General features: G+C 39.3%; 2 protein-coding genes and 1 long non-coding RNA gene across 6 annotated transcripts in view; 1 reads left to right on the plus strand and 2 right to left on the minus strand.

Moving 5' to 3' along the window:
- DMXL2 (Dmx like 2) overlaps positions 1–2,498 on the plus strand; it is a 157,326-nt gene extending 154,828 nt beyond the window's left edge. For all 4 annotated transcript variants that reach the window (XM_041743964.1, XM_041743966.1, XM_041743965.1 and 1 more), the window contains 2 exons: positions 158–375; positions 1,082–2,498. In XM_041743964.1, coding sequence (XP_041599898.1) covers positions 158–375; positions 1,082–1,291 — 428 coding nt within the window. In that variant the 3' untranslated portion in view covers positions 1,292–2,498. The remainder of the gene's footprint in view (positions 1–157; positions 376–1,081) is intronic.
- On the minus strand, positions 371–9,433 carry LOC121484564. The gene is made up of 3 exons (XR_005986065.1): positions 6,010–9,433; positions 2,879–2,951; positions 371–1,209 (listed from the first exon to the last, which is right to left on the minus strand). It is a non-coding gene; the product is annotated as an uncharacterized LOC121484564 (long non-coding RNA).
- A 4,215-nt stretch (positions 9,434–13,648) lies between these two features.
- GLDN (gliomedin) overlaps positions 13,649–19,024 on the minus strand; it is a 63,249-nt gene continuing 57,873 nt past the window's right edge. The window contains exon 10 of the mRNA XM_041743968.1: positions 13,649–17,278. Within this exon, the coding sequence (XP_041599902.1) occupies positions 16,801–17,278 (478 nt within the window). The 3' untranslated portion in view covers positions 13,649–16,800. The remainder of the gene's footprint in view (positions 17,279–19,024) is intronic.

Here is a 19,024-nt window from a genome sequence, read left to right on the forward strand (position 1 = left end):
CTTGGGATCTTTTTTAAATTCTTGGATCATGATTATAGAAATTGAAATGAAAAATTTGTCAGTAGTTTCTTTATTATCTAAATGTGCATTTAAACATTACCAGAATTGTCAGGATAGAAATTATTTGGGAAAGACTTCTTAATGTTTCCTCCTTCAGGCTTCACATGCCACGATCATGGTGCCACGGTACTCCAGTATGCGCCAAAACAGCAACTCCTCATCTCTGGAGGCAGGAAAGGCTACGTCTGCATTTTTGACATCAGGCAAAGACAACTGATTCACACCTTCCAGGCACATGACTCAGCTATTAAGGCTCTGGCTCTGGATCCCTGTGAGGAATATTTTACTACAGGTTCGGCAGAAGGTAACATAAAGGTGAGTCAGTACAGGAGGTGGCATGTGCTAAGTGTTATTTGTACATGCTGCTGTCAAGATTGGGGAGCAGCAGCCCCCCTGCAGTCCTTGAAATGAGAGTGTAAAGTGATGCTTTGCAGAGATATTGAAGGTCTCTTGACACCTTTCCTCGCTTAGTACTGTGGAGTTCTTTCTAAACCGGTAAGGGTCTGGAAAACCAGACAGTCAAGCTTATTAGGTCACTGAAAAGCTTTGAAGAAGTCTATTTTAAGTAAAGAATAAGTTCATGCATGGGATTTTTTGCAACACTCTTTTGGCTCTTCAGACCCTCCTCTCTTTCCCACATTCTGCCCTTAGTATCTTCTTTGTTTTGTACAGTTGAGGTGAGGTTTCTGGGGAAGTGAGACTGTGGTATGTTTCTTCCTCTATTGCCCCAGGGCTTCCCTGACATTAGCCATGCATTTAGTTAACTTAAATATCTAACTGAATTAAGAGGGGAGTATCTGTAGTTAATATGAAACTACAAGAGAATGTGAAGAGACAGTGAAAGGTAAGAACAGTAAATGGATCACTATCCCCCAGGCCAGGGGCTGTTAGGAAAGAGGCAGTGGACTAGAAAGTTAGGCCAGTTCCAGGGCAATAGAAGTGAAGGCCATGTTTTTGCTTTTGGTCTTTTTCTTTCTCTTTTTAATGATGTACACTTGGTACTTTTACTCTTTTAAACTAGGTTTGGAGATTGACAGGCCATGGCCTGATTCATTCATTCAAAAATGAACATGCTAAGCAGTCCATCTTCAGAAACCTCGGAGCCGGAGTCATGCAGATTGACATCATCCCAGGCAACCGGATCTTCTCCTGTGGGGCAGATGGCACGCTCAAAACGAGGGTTTTGCCCAATGCTTTTAACATCCCCAACAGAATCCTTGACATTCTGTAGACTTAACCTTTGGGGCTTTATTTTTATAAACATTTCAGTTTAATACACTGTAGTAACTGGTAGGCATTTCTGCTTTCCAAGCAGCTGTTCACACACTGGAAACAATACAGAGAATCTCTGTGTAGAATTTGAAACTGATCCAAGCTGAGCATTGCCCATACAGGCTGGTAGAGTGACCGTGCATGTACCTTGTTATCATGCTGACATACTTAAAAACAAAAAACCCTAGTGTTGTATGAAGGGTAGCTATTCTTTACAGCATTTAGCAAGCCTGATTCAGAGAACATTTGAGGTTAGAAATTAGCATGTTAGTAAGTTATAATGGGAAGAACCTTTATACCAAATTAAGGAAGAAAATGTTGCTGATTCAGGTTTTTCTTCCTAGTCTTACCACTGATGGAAGCATGCCTGCAGGCTCCTGTGTTCAGTGAAGGATAGTCACAAGGTGTGAGACGCTCTAGGTCACCAGAAACACTTTCTAAGCTGTGGTGCAGCGTGAGTGACTAGTTCTCTGCTGGGAGAGGTCATTTCCATTCTTTCCTGCTGATTATTTTTCCTGTTAGTGTTTATACTGAGCTAGTACTGTACCTTGCAATTGAGTGCAAATTTAAATGCAATGTTTTCCTTACAATTTGCACACTCACATTTTTTGGACTGCTAGTTTTTCTATTTAAATATCTGCCTTCATGTTAGGAATGTAATACGTGAACATGACGTATTTGTAGTTGACCAGCATACCAGTTGAGTACTTTTTATTTCAGGGTTAAACACCCACAACATTTAAGGCTATGTTGAAACTACACCAATAGAGCATTTCATATCATAATTTAAATGAATGTTAGGCTTTTTGTGGCCAGTTAATAGTTGATGAGATCGGTGATATTATTTATTACCACAGCCTATTGTATAAACTATGCAGAGTTAAAATATTATTTGCTTATAAATTATTAGCCAATGTTGTCATATTTTGATGTACCTCCTTGGTTATGACCAAAAAAATGTTCTTGATATTGAAACCAATGTCTGTGTGTTTAAATGTTTACCAGCAAATTGTCTCATCATGTTAATGAGAATGTTTAATGCCTGTGTGGTAAATAGTAAAATATAATGGCATAAAAGCACCTTTCTCTGAAGGCGATGTGATGTTTGGGCTGTGAAATACTTATGTAAAAGAAAAATAAATGTTATTTGTTAGAGTTTTACCTTAGTTTGGTCTGGTGTTCTTTGATAGTATTTTTAACTACTTATTTTAAATTTGAATAAATATTTAACTGTTAAAAGAATTAAGCTGCTAGGCCGTTCATTTATTCACAGATCCTGAGTACTTCCTGTAGCAGAAGCCACTCTAGGCAACAGGATGCAGTGGTGAGCCAGACAGCAGGCACTCAGCATTGAGACTTAGTTGGGGAAGAACTAATGTGATGGTACCTTTTCTCATTTATTGAATTAAATGCTGATTTTAGTGCTGACACTGGTGAAGGCGCTGAGCTAGGAATAGTGTTTAGGTGGAGTCACGGCGAGGAAAGGAGGTCTGAATGCATGGAAACACAAATTTGACAAAAATTGCAAATATAGACGTAGACTTACCACAGTTTAGTACACAGTAACCAGTGCGTGTTGCATCTCCTCCATCTTTGTACTGTTACACTGTAGTACCAGTCTGCATGAGAATAGAATTTTGAAATGAAATTCAGATTTTTACAGTAGCTGCCACCTTCTTTGAGCATTGCTTTACAGTTATCTGCCATGTGTCACAATAATTTGTCTTAAAAAGTTCTAAATACATTTTTAAAAGTTTTAGGTTTACAAAAACAAGTGAGCCAATACTAGAATTTCTATTTTTCCCCTCCCCCCCAGTTGCACTTACTAACATTTTGCATTTGTGTGATACAATTTGTTACTGCTAGGGAACCAGTACTGATGCATTAGCTAAAGTCTGTGGATTATATTATGCTTCTTCACCCTTTGTGCTGACACTTGAGTGGGTTTTAGCAAATATATGTATCATGTATCCATTAAAGAATCATACAGAATAGTCTCTTGGCCCTGCAAGTCCCATGTTCACCTATTCATTCCTCCCCAGGCCCCCCCAACCCCTAGCAACCACTGATCTCTCTACTACCTTTCCCAGAATCGCCTATGGTTGGAATCCTAGATGATGCAGCCATTTCAGATGGTCTTTTACTGAGCAATATGCAGTAAAGTTCCTGGAGGTTTGTGTGTAGACATAAGTTTTCGACTCTGTTGGGTAAATACCTTAGGTGACATTTTTTTTATCTTTTTTTTTTTTCATTTTTTTTTATCTTAGATTAAAACTTTTTACCTCTGTGAAAAACTGCCAAACTGTTTTCCAAAGTGCACCAGTTTGTATTCCTACCAGCAGTGAGTGAATTCTGTTGAGAGTTGCTGAATTCTGAGAGGTCCTGTTGTTGGACATCCTCATCAGCATTTGGTGGTGTCAGTGTTTGGGGATTTTAGCCCATTATCAAAGATGTACAATGGTATCTATTGTTTGAATTTGCAATTCCCTAATGATACAGGATGTTAAACATCCTTTCTTAAACATCTTTTCATCTGTGTATTTTCTTTGGTGAGCGGTCTTTTTAACTCTTTTGCCCATTTTTTAATTGGGTGGTTCTCATACTGTTGAGCTTTGTTTTTTTTTGTTGTTGTTGTTTTAAGATTTTATTTATTCATGAGAGAGACAGAGAAAGAGACAGGCAGAGGGAGAAGCAGGCTCCCCACAGGGAGCCTGATTCAGGACTCGATCCCAAGACCCAGGGATCACGCCCTGAGCCACCCAGGTGTCCCTTATCCTGCTGAGAGTTCTTCATGTATCTAGAATCCAAATTATTTTATCAGATGTTATTTAGCCAATATTTTCTTCCAGCCTGGGGCTTAGCTTTTCATTCCCTGAATGGTGTCTTCCAGAACATAAGCTTTTAATTTTAATAAATTCTAAATCATGCTTTGCTTTCATGGATTGTGCTTTTGCAATTATGTGTAAAAACCCATTTAAAAAAGAAAACCTAAACAATGTCACCTAGATTTTCTGCTTTGTTGTCATCTAGAATTTTACATTTTATCTTTAGGTCTATGATCCATTTTTTAATTAACTGTCGCTAAAGACCTGTGTCTAGATTCATTTTTCTGCTCCTGAATGTCCAATTGTCCTCACACTATTCTTTGGAAAGGCTAACTTTTCTCCACTGAATTGTCTTTGCTCCTTTGTCAAAGATTATTTGACTATATTTGTATAGATACTCTGCTGATCTATTTGTCCTTTTGCCAGAACCACACTGTTTTGATTACTGTAGCTTTGTAGTAAATCTTTCTTGAAGCATTTTCTGCACCTATTGATTAATCTGATTTTTCTTCTTTAGTCTATTGATATGACAGATTACATTGATTGGTTTTTAAACCTTGAACCAGACTTACAAAACTAGAATAAATCTCAATCATGGTTTATAATTCTTTGTATGCATTTCTGGATTCAGTTTGCGAATATTTTATTGAAGGTTTTTGCCTCTATGCAAAATAGAGAAGTTGGTCTGTAGTTTTCCTGTCTTGTAATGCCTTTAGCTGGTTTTGGTATTTAGGTTAAGACAGGACAAGTTAGGAAGTAGCTCTGCCTCCATTTTCTCAAAGATTTTAAATAGGTCTTGTTTCTTCAAATACTTGGCAAGATTTACCAATGAAACTTCTCTGAGCCTGAGGCTTTCCTTTTGGAAGGTTAGTTATTTATTTAATAGATATAAGCCTGTTAAGATACTTTTTTTTCTTTTAGATTTTATTTATTTATTCATGAGAGACACACAGAGAGAGAGGCAGAGACACAGGCAGAGGGAGTAGCAGGCTCCATGCTGGGAGCCTGACAAGGGACTCAATCCCAGGTCTCCAGGATCACGCCCTGGGCTGCAGGCGGCGCTAAACCGCTGAGGCATCTGGGCTGCCAAGATACTTTTCTTGTAAGGCCCTGATCTCAGGGTCTTTGGGATGAAGTCCTGCATGGGGCTCCCTGCTCGGCGGGGAGTCTTCCTATAACCTATCTGCCTCTCCCCGACCTTATTCTGTCTCTTTCAAATAAACAAATAAAATCTTTAAAAAAAGATACTTCTAATTTTGTGAATTCTGGTACATTATATCTTTCAAAGAATTAGTCCATTTAATTTATCAAATATGGGCATAGGTTATTAATGATATATGTTTTCCTTTTAACATACATGGGATCAATAATGACCCCTGTCTCATTTCTAATATTAGTACTTTTGTGTCTTTTATTTTCTTGGTTCACCTAGCTACAGGTTTATCGTTTTTTTTTTTTTTTAAGATTTTTTTTTTTTTTTAAGTAATCTACACTCAAGCTGGAGGCTTGATCTCACAAACCCAAGATCAAGAGTTGCACACTTGTGGACTGGGTGGCTCAGCGGTTTAGGGCCACCTTCAGCCCGGGGCATGACCTTGTAGACCTGGGAATAAATAAATAAAATCTTTAAAAAAAAAAAAAAAACCTAATTTACTTTCAAGTAACCTTATACCACATCATAGGTAGTACAGGTACCTTATGACACAGTAGTCCCAATTGCTCCCTCCCATTACTATAACATTGCTGTCATTTCTTTTCCTTGTCTATAATCCCAATATATTGCCACTGTTATACTTTGAACAGTTATATATTAGATCAATTATGAATATGGAAAATAAAAGTTTCATTTTACCTTCACATTTCTTTATGCTCTTTCATTCTTGATATAGATCTGTTTCTGACTCATATAATTTTTGATCTCTCTGAAGAACTTCTTTTAACATTTCTTGGAAGGCAGGCCTACTGGCAAAAGAGTCCCAGTTTTTACTGATCTGAGAAAGTCTTTTTCTTCACTTTGGAAGGGATAACTTTACTGGATATAGAATTCTAAGTTGGTATTTCCACCCTCCCCCCCCCCCAATACTTTAAATATTTCACTCCACTCTTCTTCCTCCCATGGTTTCTGAAAAGAAGTAGGACAAAATTCTTATTCTTGGTTCCTCTACTTACCTTAATATGTTGGTGGGCTTCTTGTGGTAAAACCCACAAGTGTGGGGTCCCTTAAGACTTTGCTCCAGGAGTCTTTAACCCTTAAGCTGGTCCACACTCAGCCTCCAGGAATTACTTTTTAAGTCTTCCTACCAATAACTGGCTCTGGCAGCTTCTACTTGAAGTAGGTGGTCATTCACTGTATTTGCAGGTCTCTTCAGTTTTTAGAGTGGCAGTTTCCCCTGTGCTTTCACATCCTCTAATGGATCTAAGAAAATATGTTGATTTTTATATTCTGTGCTTTTCTTCTTGAGATATGGACAGGAATGATGACTTCCAAGCTCTATTTATTCAGGCTGAAACTGGAAGTTCTACTTAAGTGTTTTTATAAGCATTATCAACTGTCTATAACTAAAATTTTATTGTGCCAGGATATAGTTTATAAAAAGGTACATTTGTATGAGTCAATGTTATATACCTAGAATACTTATATATTTGGGTTCCACTGGAAGTTTTAGAGGAGATTGAGATGCAAGTATGATGGTATTTTCTCCAGGGAAATGATTATTTATGGATTACTGACTGTACACACTAGCCCTGGGCTAAGCAACTTGCATAGATTATCTCATTTCCAAAACAAGCCTATGAGAGGTTGTATCTATTGTTAGAGATAATGCATTTTTAAGATCCCTATTTTCAAATGAAAAATTGTTGAGACTTAGAGAATTAATATAACTCAGTTGTACAGGGATTCTAAATTAGTTTGACTCCAGAGTTCACACTCCCTTAATCCTACATTATATTATAAACATTCGCCACAGATGTGTAAGTCTTCTCCACAGATTCCTGAAGCCCCTGACAGAAATCTATGCTAGATATCTAATGCTAGGCTACTAGATCTTTGAACTCCATGGGAGATTATTTAACATAAGCTATATATACACAAAAGCTTAGGACCCAAAGCAGACAAAAACAAAACAAAAACCTTTGACTTGCTTCCTACTCAAAACTCAAATCTGAGTCTTGGTTCCTATGTTGCTCCAAAGTAAAGGAGAATATACACAATGATGAGAAGAGCTGGAGGGAAAAAGCTTGTGAGATTTTTATTACCCCAATCCCTAAGAGAAAAACTGACCCCCGCTCTCCCCTCCTCCCAGGGTAAGAGATTTCAAGCCTAAATGCTCTGAGAGAGAGATTTAAAAGGAGGTAGAGAACTTCCTACTGTCAAAGCAGTAAGAAGCTCTAGATTTACCTGCTTACTTGAAACAAAAAAATTATATAAAACAAGATATGGGACATCAGGCAGTGAAGGACAGGGATCCCACAGAGGTAAGCATTATTACTGTCCCAACTTACTACCTGAAGAAAATTTCTAAGCCACAAGCAAGGAAGGAAAGCCAGCAAAGCTTGATGGTCTCTCCAAGTTACCAAATAGAACTGGGCATCTGGGGGAGCACAAGATAGAGTGGACTGAGAAGAGGGCTACGAGAGAGGTCTGCGGAAGTGCCTCTTTATGTGTTCAGCTGAACATGAATCAGTGCATCTGTAGGAGGAAACTACTGGTGGTCAGGAAAAGGAAACCTCCTAATTCATAGGGTGTTAGGTACTAATAAGAGTTTTGCTGCATTAATGGGACAAAAATCAGCGAAAGACTAAACACTGCAGTAGTGTCACCTAAGAAGCCTAAAAAGGAAAGAATTAAGCTATTTCCAAGTTAATTGCAGCTCAAAATATAGTTCCAGAATCTTTACAGAAATACAAAAAGAACCAGTAAGGTAAAATTCACAATGTTTGACATTTAATAAAAATTACCAAGCATGAAAAGAAGTAGGCTATGAGCCTACTGAGGAGAAAATTCAATCCATCAAAAAATAGTCCAGAAATAACACAGGTGACAGTAAAGATATTAAAATAGTTACTATAAGTGTATACTATATGTTCAGAAGCTTTAGACATGTTAACTGGAGAGAATAAAGTATTAAAAAAATCAAAACTTCTAGAAATGAACTACAGACTACAATATCTGAGATGAAAAATACACTGGATGGGATTCACAGATTACACACTGCAGAAGAAAACATTACTAAATGTGAAAATAGAACAATAGAAACTCCCAAAAGAAACAAACATTAGAAGAAAGTAAACAGCCTCAGGGAGCTGAAGAAAAACCATTAAAAGCCCAATATATGCATCCTGGGGTTCCTACATAGGAGTAAAATATATATAATTAAAGAAATAAAGGCTTACAACCTAAGGGAAGATGATGGAGAAGGAGGACCCAAAGCTCACTTCATCCCATGGATACAGCTATGTAACATTCACGTCAGTGTAAATAATCCAGAACATGACCTGAAGACTGGCAAAACAAACTCCACAACTAAAGTAGAGAGGAGACCACATCAAAGAAGGTAGGAAGGGCAAAGATGCTGTTTGGAAGTGAAACAGACCATGGCCGTTCGTGGCCTGGAGAGAACTGGTGGAGCAGAGAAGGCTGATAAACAGCCCATCACACTAGAAGACAGATCCCCATTACACTTAGCTTTGAAGGCAACAGAGGCCAAATCTTAACTTCTTAATAACCATGGGACTTAAAGCCTGGAATTTTAAAAATCAGGCTTGGCTTTGGGCTCTGGGTGAGCCCCAAGTGCATGGAAGTGGAGTCCCCGCATTTAAAGGGACAACACAATAAACAGCCAGTGGAAATCCAACATGGATGCAGCAGATTGAAAAATGCGTAGAGCAGAAGGGAGGGAGAGTGATTTACTCATCTCAGAGTATGGTTCCAAGAGGCAGGGAGCACAAGGAGACTCCTCCAGGAACAAAGGACCTGGCATGCACCATTTCCCTGCCCTACCCCCTCAGCATAGACACATGGTCACCTGCAGAAACCATGACACTCACTGCCTAACTTGCTTACACCAAGCCCCACCTCCCTGCACCACACTTTGGTCTCATTTTGCAATATGGCACACACCTTATTAATATACAGCCCACCCAGCCAGGGGCCAAACATAGCCTACAACAGGCAAAGAGCCTCTGCTGAGCCACCCAGAGATCCCCAGGAGCTTGTTTTTTTTTAAAGGATCAACAAAATAGCTAAATGTCTAACCAGACTCATTAAAAAAAAAAAAAAAAAAAAAAAAAAGAAGGAAAGAAAGAAAGAAAACTTGAACAAAACCAGAAATGGTGGTAAAAAAAAAAAAAAACCCACAGAAATAAAAATAACTATAAGAGAATGTTATGAGCATTTATATGCCAGCAAATTAGACAACCTAGAAGAAATGAATAAATTCCTAGTAACATATAACCTACCAGAACTGAAGCAGGATGAAACAGAAAATTTGAACAGACTGATTACCAACAATGAAGTTGAATTGGTAATCAAAAAACTCCCAAACAAAAGTTGAGGACCAGATGTCCTCATAGGTGAATTCTACCAAACATTTAAAAGACAGTTAAAACCTATTTTTCTCAAACTATTCCAAAAAATACAAGAGGAAGGAAAGCTTTCAAATTCATTCTGTGAGGCCAGCATCATGCTGATGCCAAAATCCAATAAAGGACACTACAAATAAAGAGAACTACAGGCCAGTATCTCTGAAGAATGCAGATCCAAAAATCTTTGAGAAAATATTAGCAAATGGAATCTAACAATATATTAAAACAATGATTCACCATGATAAAATGGGATTTATTCCTAGAATGCAAGGGGGGTTCAATATTCACAAATCAATCAATGTGATACATGACATCAAAAAGAGAATGGACAGAAACCTTGTGACCACTTCAGTAGATGCAGAAAAAGCATTTGATAATGTGTAACATCCACTCATGATGAAAACCCTAACAAAGTAGGTTTAGAGGAAACATAGTAAAGCCCATATATGAAAAACTCACAGGTAACAACAATGGTAAAAAACTGAGATTTCCCCCTAAGATTGGGAACAAAACAAGGATGTCCACTCTCACCTCTTTTATTTAACATAATACAGAAAGTCCTAGCCATGGTAATCAGACAACAAAAAGAAATGAAAAGTGTCTAAATCAGCAAGGAGGAAGTAAAACTTTTACTCTTTGTAGATGACATGATACTATAGATAGAGAACTCTAAAGACTCTACCAAAAAAAAAAAAAATCAATAGAACTGATATATGAATTTAATAAGGTCATTGAATACAAAATCAGTATACAGTAATCTGTTGCAGTCCTATAACTAATATTGAAGTAGCAAAAAGAGAAATCAAGAAAATAATCCCATTTACAACTGCACCAAAAATAATAGAATACTTAGGAATAAACTTAACCAAGGAGCTTAGAGACCTGTACTCTTAGCACAATAAAAAACATAAAAGAAACTGAAGGTGATGAGCACTGGGTGTTATTCTGTATGTTGGCAAATTGAACACCAATAAAAAATAAATACATTATTAAAAAAAAAAAAAAAGGAACTGAAGGTGAGACAAACGGAAAGCTAGTCCACGCTCATGGATTGAGAGCACAGTATTATTAAAATGTCTACACTACCCAAAGCAATCTACACATTCAATGCAATCTCATTTAAAATAATGCCCCCGTTTTTCACAGAACTAGAACAAACAATCCTAAAATTTGTATGGAACCAGAAAAGACCCCAAATAGCCAAAGTAATCTTTTTTTTTTTTTTTTTTTTTTTAGCCAAAGTAATCTTGAAAAAGAACAAAACAGGAGGCATCACAATCCCAGACTTCAAGCTGTATTACAAAACTGTAATCACTGAGGCAGAGTAATACTGACACAAAGACAGGTAGATTGATGGAATAGGAACAGAATAAGGATCCCACAATAATATGGTCAGTTAATCTTCAACAAAGCAGGAAACAATATCAATTGGAAAAGAGACAGTCTCTTCAACAAATGGTGCTGGGAAAACTGGACAGGGACATGCAGAAGAATGAAACTGGACCATTTCCTTATAATACACAAAATGAAACTCAAAGTGGATGAAAGACCTAAATGTAACATAGGAATCCATCAAAATCCTAAGGGAGAACAGGGCAGCAACCTCTCTGACCTCAACCACAACAACTTTTACTAGATATTTCTTTAAAGGCAAGGGAAACAAAAGCAAAAATGAACTACTAGGACTTCATTGAGATTAAAAAAAAAAAAAAAAAGCTTCTTCACAGCAAAGGAAACAATCAACAAAATTAAAAGGCAACCTATGGAACGAGAAAAGATTGGACATATTGGATAAAGGGCTAGTATACAGAATCTACAAAGAATTCATCAAAATCAACACCCCAACAATAATCCAGTTAAGAAATGGGTAGAACATATGAACAGACATTTCTCCAAAGAAGACATAGACATGGCCAACAGAGACATGAAAAAATGTTCAACATCACCCATCATCAGGGAAATGCAAATCAAAACCACAATGAGATAATCACACTGGTCAGAATGGCTAAAATTGACAACTTAGGAAACAACACATGTTGGTGAGGCACTGTAAAGGGGAACCCTCTTACACTGTTGGTTGGCATGCACACTGATACAGCCACTCTGGAAACCAGGATGGAGGTTCCTCAAAAAGTTAAAAAAAAAAAAAAAAGTTAAAAATAGAGCTACCTTACAACCCAGCAATTTCATTACCAGGTATTTATCCGAAAGATACAAAAACGCTGACTTGAAGGGGCACAAGCACCTCAATGTTTACAGCAGCACTGTCAATAATAGCCAAATTATGAAAAAAGCCCAAATGTCCATCAATTGAGGAATGAATAAAGAAGATGTGATATAGGGATGCCTGGGTGGCCTAGTGGTTGAGTGTCTGCCTTTGGCTCAGGGCATGATCCCAGGGTCCTGGGATTGAGTCCCACATCAGTCCCACATCGGGCTCCCTGCATGGAGCCTGCTTCTCCCTCTGCCTATGTCTCTGCCTCTCTCTCCATGTCTCTCATGAATAAATAAATAAATAAAATCTTAAAAATATATGTGATATATAATGAAATATCCCACCCATCGAATAGAATGAAATCTGGCCATTTGCAGTAATGTGGATGGAACTAGAGGTTATTATGCTAAGTGAAATAAGTCAGAGAAAGACAAATATCACATAATTTCACCCATATGTGGAATGTAAGAAACAAAACAGCTGAACATTGGAGAAGGGAAGGAAAATTAAAATGAGATAAAAACAGAGAGGGAGGCAAATTGTAAGAGACTCTTAACCCTAGGAAACAAACTGAGGGTTGCTGGAGGGGAGGTGGGTAGGAAGATGGGGTAACTGGGTGGAAGATGGGCATTAAGGAGGGCTTGTGATGTAATGAGCACTAGGTACTGAATCTAAGTGATGAATCACTAAATTCTACCCCTGAAACCAATACTACACTCTATGGTAACTAACTTAAATTAATGATAAAGGAGCGATACTACTATTTTTTATGGGATTTTTTTTTTTTTTTGCTTTTTGCTTTGTAATTTTTTGTTTACAAAAGTCATCATCAGTTCATGCGTGGGCTACCCAACAGCACAGACCCTTTAGAGGAGGTTAGAAAGAAGCTCTACAGGTCAGGGCAACAGGTTCTCAAACAGTATTTTTCATTATTTGGCCCAGTTTTATTGTAAATTTGTTGTAGAACTAAGAACTCTTTTTGCTTAGTGCTGGTATGAAGTGTTAACTACCTAATTGAACAGGCCAATGGACAGAAACCGTGTGGCATGGCCCTGATCCACTTCTGTGGCCCCTGAATCAGGCTGTGAGAACAATGGGATCACTCTGATTCTCCCTAGGGATGAACTATAAATGTAATAATTTCTCAAGAATTGTATAATTTTCATAGCACTTTTCATTTCTCATAGAAAAATGTGAGGAAGTAAGAATACTATTATACATTATACAGATGAAACAGGCACTGAGGGATGAAGATACCTGCTCAAATTCACACAAAGTCAGGTTTTATTGTTTTTTCTTTTTAAACTTGTCCTTTTTAATTTTTAGGCCAAAATGTTATGTTCTTTTCAAGTTGCTTTGCCTATGCCAATAAATTAGCAGATCTTCATTGCATTTATCTGCTTCTGGTTCTAGTTACTAGCTTTATATAGTTTTCATGTTTTCCTATAGAGAACACTTAGTCCACATCAATGACTTTTGAGTTTTCCGAAGTTAGCAAATTGCAAGAGTTTCAACAGAGGAGCAACCAATAGAATTCTTCCATAGTACTGTTTTGGGTTGTTATTTTTTCTTTTAAATGTTACATGTAAATTAACAAGAAATAAGAATACACTTGTTTCAACATGTGATTGTATTTAGCAGTGATTATTGTACTGGCTAACGTGAAGCAATGACAACCAGAAAAGAGCCATTCCTCAAGATTCATTCATTGTTCAGAATGGTTCAGACCTGTGGTTACAGACTGGAAATTATCGCTTTTAATAGCTTGCTATATTAGGTCACAGCAGTGGGGTGAAAACTGAAAAGCCCTATCTACACGCTTCTTCAGATGGTTTGACATCAAATAGTCACAGCCCACCTATGTAGTAATGAACTTGGAAGGACTTGTGGCTCCTTCAAGGATCATAATATCTTATTTGAACCTTCACTTTGCAACCTTGAAGGTAATTAGACTGTGAAGGGGCCTAAGACCAGAACATTTCATTTTAAAACTTCCACCCCAGGGCTATTTCTCTGTCATAACATCTGTGCTTAGTGATACGCTGAGCCCATCACCGCCTGCATGGCTTCAATAGGACACATTATCAGTTTGAGAGAAAACGCTTTGAAACAGGGTCCAGCCTACATTTGAGGTTGGGAGGATGGTGTTATTTACTTTCCAGAGGAGAGCTATCTACATTAGATTAAAGAAGCAGTAGAGTATTATCTGCTTTGATTCTGACATCAGAAGTGCAGATATTTGGAAAGTGCTTTAAAGCAACTTTGTAAGTGACAGTGTAAACTTCTAAAATGATATCTTGGCTTTAAAACATTAGGCTGTATGTTCTATTTTAGCAGTGAGCCCAAACTTTTTTTTTAAGTAGGGTTTGCGGGCAAGAATGAGTAAAATCTTAATTTTTTGTACACGTAAAGACAAACTTTCAACCATATTATAGCGTTACCCATTATACCTTGGTCAGACTCCATTGTCCCTCTGCCATGGGAAAAAAAAATCCCAGTATGAGTTTTTCTAGAAGTATATGATTCCACACCCACAAAGGAGCCAGGATAGCTCAGATATCAAGACTGAGGCTTCTAAAAATTTTTTTCTAAAAGGAATATGTGCTAATTCAATAACCTGTTTTGGTTTCTACCATATATACAATTAGTATTGTATACTATTATTATTACTAATACCACTGTTACTATGAAAATGTATTCATATCCAGGTCCCCTGTGTGCAGAAACAGCAACACATATATTTAAATACTTTAAAAGAAGACTAGTATTCATCAGATGCATTGATCTTAAACATGAAACTATTTTACTTTGTTACAAAACATGAATTCGAAGAGTTTTTTAAAAAGCTATGCTGACATGACACAACCAATGTGATAAAGTGGAGAACAAATTTCAAATATCTGCTATTTTGAGAATACAACAACAAGTCCCCAGTAGCTGCCTAAGTCTTTTCAGGAGTTAGGAGGATTTAAATATTCAAATCTGTAAAGCCTCTAAGTTTTAAAATGCTTCTTTTAATAAGGTATAAAGCCACCAACTCAGGACCGAGTATGAATTGAAACTTATGGGGGGGCGGGGGGAACCCAGAGCATGTAGCTCTCCTCCTCCACACACATGAATTCAGTAAAGGCAAATTGATGAAAAATCTTTGCGTAAGATTTTCCCTAGGCCCCCTTCCTGGCTGTAAGACCCAGTAACTCTCCAGATTCCTCTCTTCTTAGCAGCCCTGCCTGGACCCCAGGCTGCAGAATGTCTGAAGAACTGATTTGGCAGAAACATAGGGTATTCAGGTGCAAGTTAAGCTGGATTTGTCTCCTGGCGTCCAAGGAGACCAGATCATATTCTTTAAAACTTTATCAGTGGGATCCCTGGGTGGCTCAGCGGTTTAGCGCCTGCCTTTGGCCCAGGGCGTGATCCTGGAGACCCGGGATCCTGGAGACCCGGGATCAAGCTCCCTGCATGGAGCCTGCTTCTCCCTCTGCCTGTGTCTCTGCCTCTCTCTCTCTGTGTCTCTCATGAATAAATAAATAAAACCTAAAAAAAAACCACAAAAACTATTAGGGAAAGAGCAGTTTACTAACTGCTTTTGAGGAGGTCCCCTTAATTTTATACTGTTCTCACCCTTCCCCTCGACCAAACACTTAAACCATATAAATTATTCCTTCTTAGGGTGGAATAAAACAAAACATAACAAAGAGCCCGCGGTGAATAAGCCCTTCCAACAGTCAGGCTCACTTTACATCCTAGACCAGGGGTCGGTAAACGTTTGCTGTAAAGGGCCAGCGGGTAAACGTTTCAGGCTTTGCAGGCCCCTGCTCAAATTCTTTGCAGCGACTCGGTTCTGCCATTGCAGAGCAAAAGCAGTTACAAGCTGGGCTACGCAAGCAAATGCTTGTAACTATTCCAACGCAACTGACAAAAACTGGCAGTGGGCAAGTTTGGCCAAAGGGCCATAGTTTGCCCGTCCCTGTTCTAGATAATAACCACATACGGTACCTCTCCCGAAAACCACAAAGTGCTTCCCAGGGTCCTAGCCAGACGAATGCCTCCTTACACAATATTTTGTGCTCTGAGAGCAGAGGCGTAGCAGTGCAAGCAGCAGCTAGGGGGGCCTGAGGAGTCAACATTTACCCCCAGCTGCAAATCAGCACTACCCGAGATGGACAGGAGCCTGCAGGGCCTGTTCCCGTTTCATTAGCAAACCCAAGCACGTAGCCGTGTCTGGCTTTTGCTTATCTTGAGCCGCAATCGGGAGCCGAGGGTAATTTTCATTCTGGTGCTGTGGTGGCAGGTGCAGAGGCAGAGAAAGGTAATAAGTTACGGTAATAAGGTCCCTCCGTAGCCTGAAAGGGTCCGTGCGGCCGCCCAAGACACTGAATACAAGTCTGTACTAAGGCTTTCACTGCTCAAGCAATCGGGCTTATCAGCTCCGAGGTAAATTTGCTCAGCATGTGGCTAAATACCCCCAAACAAAATCAAATATATAATAGTTGTGAGAGCAGCAACAGAGTTTCCTACAGGTAGAGGAAATCTTGCTAATCACTCTCACCAGCCCTTTCATATTATCAGTCAGGAAAAATAAGGCCCTAAAGAGGAAGGGGTATAACTCACCCAGCCAGTCTGTGGAGAAATCGCCAAATCTCAGCTATTTTGACTGCAAGTCTTTGCTATGTTCCCCTAAGGAATCTGAACTGCAGGGGGATTCCCTGACCATATCAACACTCACCTCATGAGACTACGACAGCTAAATACCTGGTTACCCTAAAGACAAGATTTATGTTGGGGTATAAATCGTGCCAGAGAACATCTGAAAGTTACTGAGGGCGAACAGAATGAATCTTATCACTGGTTTAATGCCGATGACAAAAACTGCACAGGGTAAAGCATTAAGTGGCCATCTTCCCACGAATATAAATACTGGTCTCTCATATTGTATGATAACATGGCAAGAACAGACTGGGAAGTTCTTAAATCAAAGTTAGCATTGATCTGTTTCCCTCCTAACAAATCAAAAGCAAATGTTATCCTCATATCCTTGGTGTCTGTGACATAAAGGATCCCTTGGGCAATGAAGGCGTTGCCAGCCTTGGTTTTGGGGTACGTGGTATTGATATGTTGCATCACAGAGAATGTCCTCTCATCCAGCTGGGCGACCAGAATGCTCGAGCCATCCACACTTGAAGCATAGATAATCCAAAGGCCCTTCTCATCCACAGCTAAATTGAAGTAAGTCTTGGAATTGGCAAAGAGGTATTTTCGATCAAAATACAGGGCATTTTCAAGCTTCAGAGTTTGGGATGTTTCTTTGCCAAATTCAAATCTGAAATGTGTAAAAAGGTAGATATGAGTCAGCATTTTCGTGGACAATGGTAGTTTGGTTTGTTTGTGGCTATCTAGTAAACTGAGTGGGGCCTAGGATTATGCAGGGTTTTTTTTTAAGATTATTTGACAGAGAGACAGCATAAGCAGGGGGAGCAACAGGCAGAGGGAGAAGGAAAAGCTCCCTGCTTTGCCAGGAGCCCAATATGGGGCTCGATCCAAGGACTCTGGGATCATGACCTGAGCCAAAGGCAGATGCTTAACTGATTGAGCCACGAAGCACCCTGGGACTCTGCATTTCTACATTCTAGGCCACGCTCTTTCCACTGGTCTACCCTATGCTCTGTACATCAAGGATGTAAAGGATGGTGACTACATCTCAGTGTGCACCTGCGAGCCATGTAGCCCCAGGAAAATTCCTTACCCTCATGACTCCTCAGGTGTTTGCTAACCTCCTGAAATGCCCTAAGATTCTTAGACCTGCAAGGGGCCTTAAAAATTATCTAGTCCAGCCTTTTCATTTCACAAATGAGAAAGGAGAAGTGACTGGCCTGAGAATATAAGTGAGTAGCCAGAGTTTGAATTTAAGTTTTCTAACTGCAAGTTTGGGAGTTCTCCTTCTAACCTATGCTGGAGGTTTTTGTTTTGTTCTGTTTTTTAAGATTTTATTTATTTATTCATGAGAGGCAGAGACAGAAAGAGGCAGAGACCTAGGCAGAGGGAGAAACAGGCTTCTTGCGGGGTGCCTGATGTGGGACTCGATCCCAGGACCCCGGGATCACACCCTGAGCCAAAGGCAGACGCCTAACCACTGAGCCTCCCAGTGGTTTTTAAGACATGCTGGAGTTTTTAAGACAAAAATGTCACAGCAGTCTCAATGAAGAAGAAAAGCGCCCGCTGAGAACAGATGTGGCAAAGTCATGGCCATGAAATCCACTTTCTTGTCAGGAGAGTGACAGGATGTATTGAGCTACAGCGTGGACTCCCATGGCCCTCCGCTCCTGCAGGTGGCCTGATTTGCAGACTCTAAATCCAGACTCTGTCAAAAAGTTGATTATGATTCAAAAGTTACCTAGCTCCAGGAATGAAAATTCAGAAACATCAGGCTAAAATAAAAGAAAGGCACAAGAGGGAGCCACTGAGCAGCTGAAGAGCCTAGGAAAGCATGACTGTGGCTAACCAACTGGAAGCCAATTAGGAAACCTCCCAAGTAAGTGTGAAAAGAAGCCAGAAGAAAGTGAGGGCTTGTAAGCGCTGCCTGCCCAGCTAAGCTCAGAGGCTTCTCCGTCCTCTGACGTCAGGACTGCCATCTGGTCCATCCTACTGTTGCTCTGGTCCTGGTGCCTAGCGGCTGCATTCCAAAGGACTTGTCCCTTGCAGGAGAAACAGGGTCTGATTCCAAGCTGCCCCCCACCCCCATGACCCTCCATCCCCGTCCCCCTGCCTGAGGCCTGGTAGAGGGCAGGGCTGCAGGACAGGCCTAAGCAATGCATCACATGCTAAGCTTCATTAAAAGACTATGTCTCTCATGAATAAGTAAATAAAATCTTAAAAAAAAAAAAAAAAAAAAAGACACTTTTTCTTGGAGTGGCCAATCCTCTTTCCAGGGCTCATTCACCCCAGAACTCCCCAGAACACTCCTAAGCTTCATTAAAAGACTATGTCTCTCATGAATAAGTAAATAAAATCTTAAAAAAAAAAAAAAAGACACTTTTTCTTGGAGTGGCCAATCCTCTTTCCAGGGCTC

The sequence above is a fragment of the Vulpes lagopus genome, chromosome 2 (assembly GCF_018345385.1).
Source record: "Vulpes lagopus strain Blue_001 chromosome 2, ASM1834538v1, whole genome shotgun sequence".
NCBI classification, from domain to species: Eukaryota; Metazoa; Chordata; class Mammalia; order Carnivora; family Canidae; genus Vulpes; species Vulpes lagopus.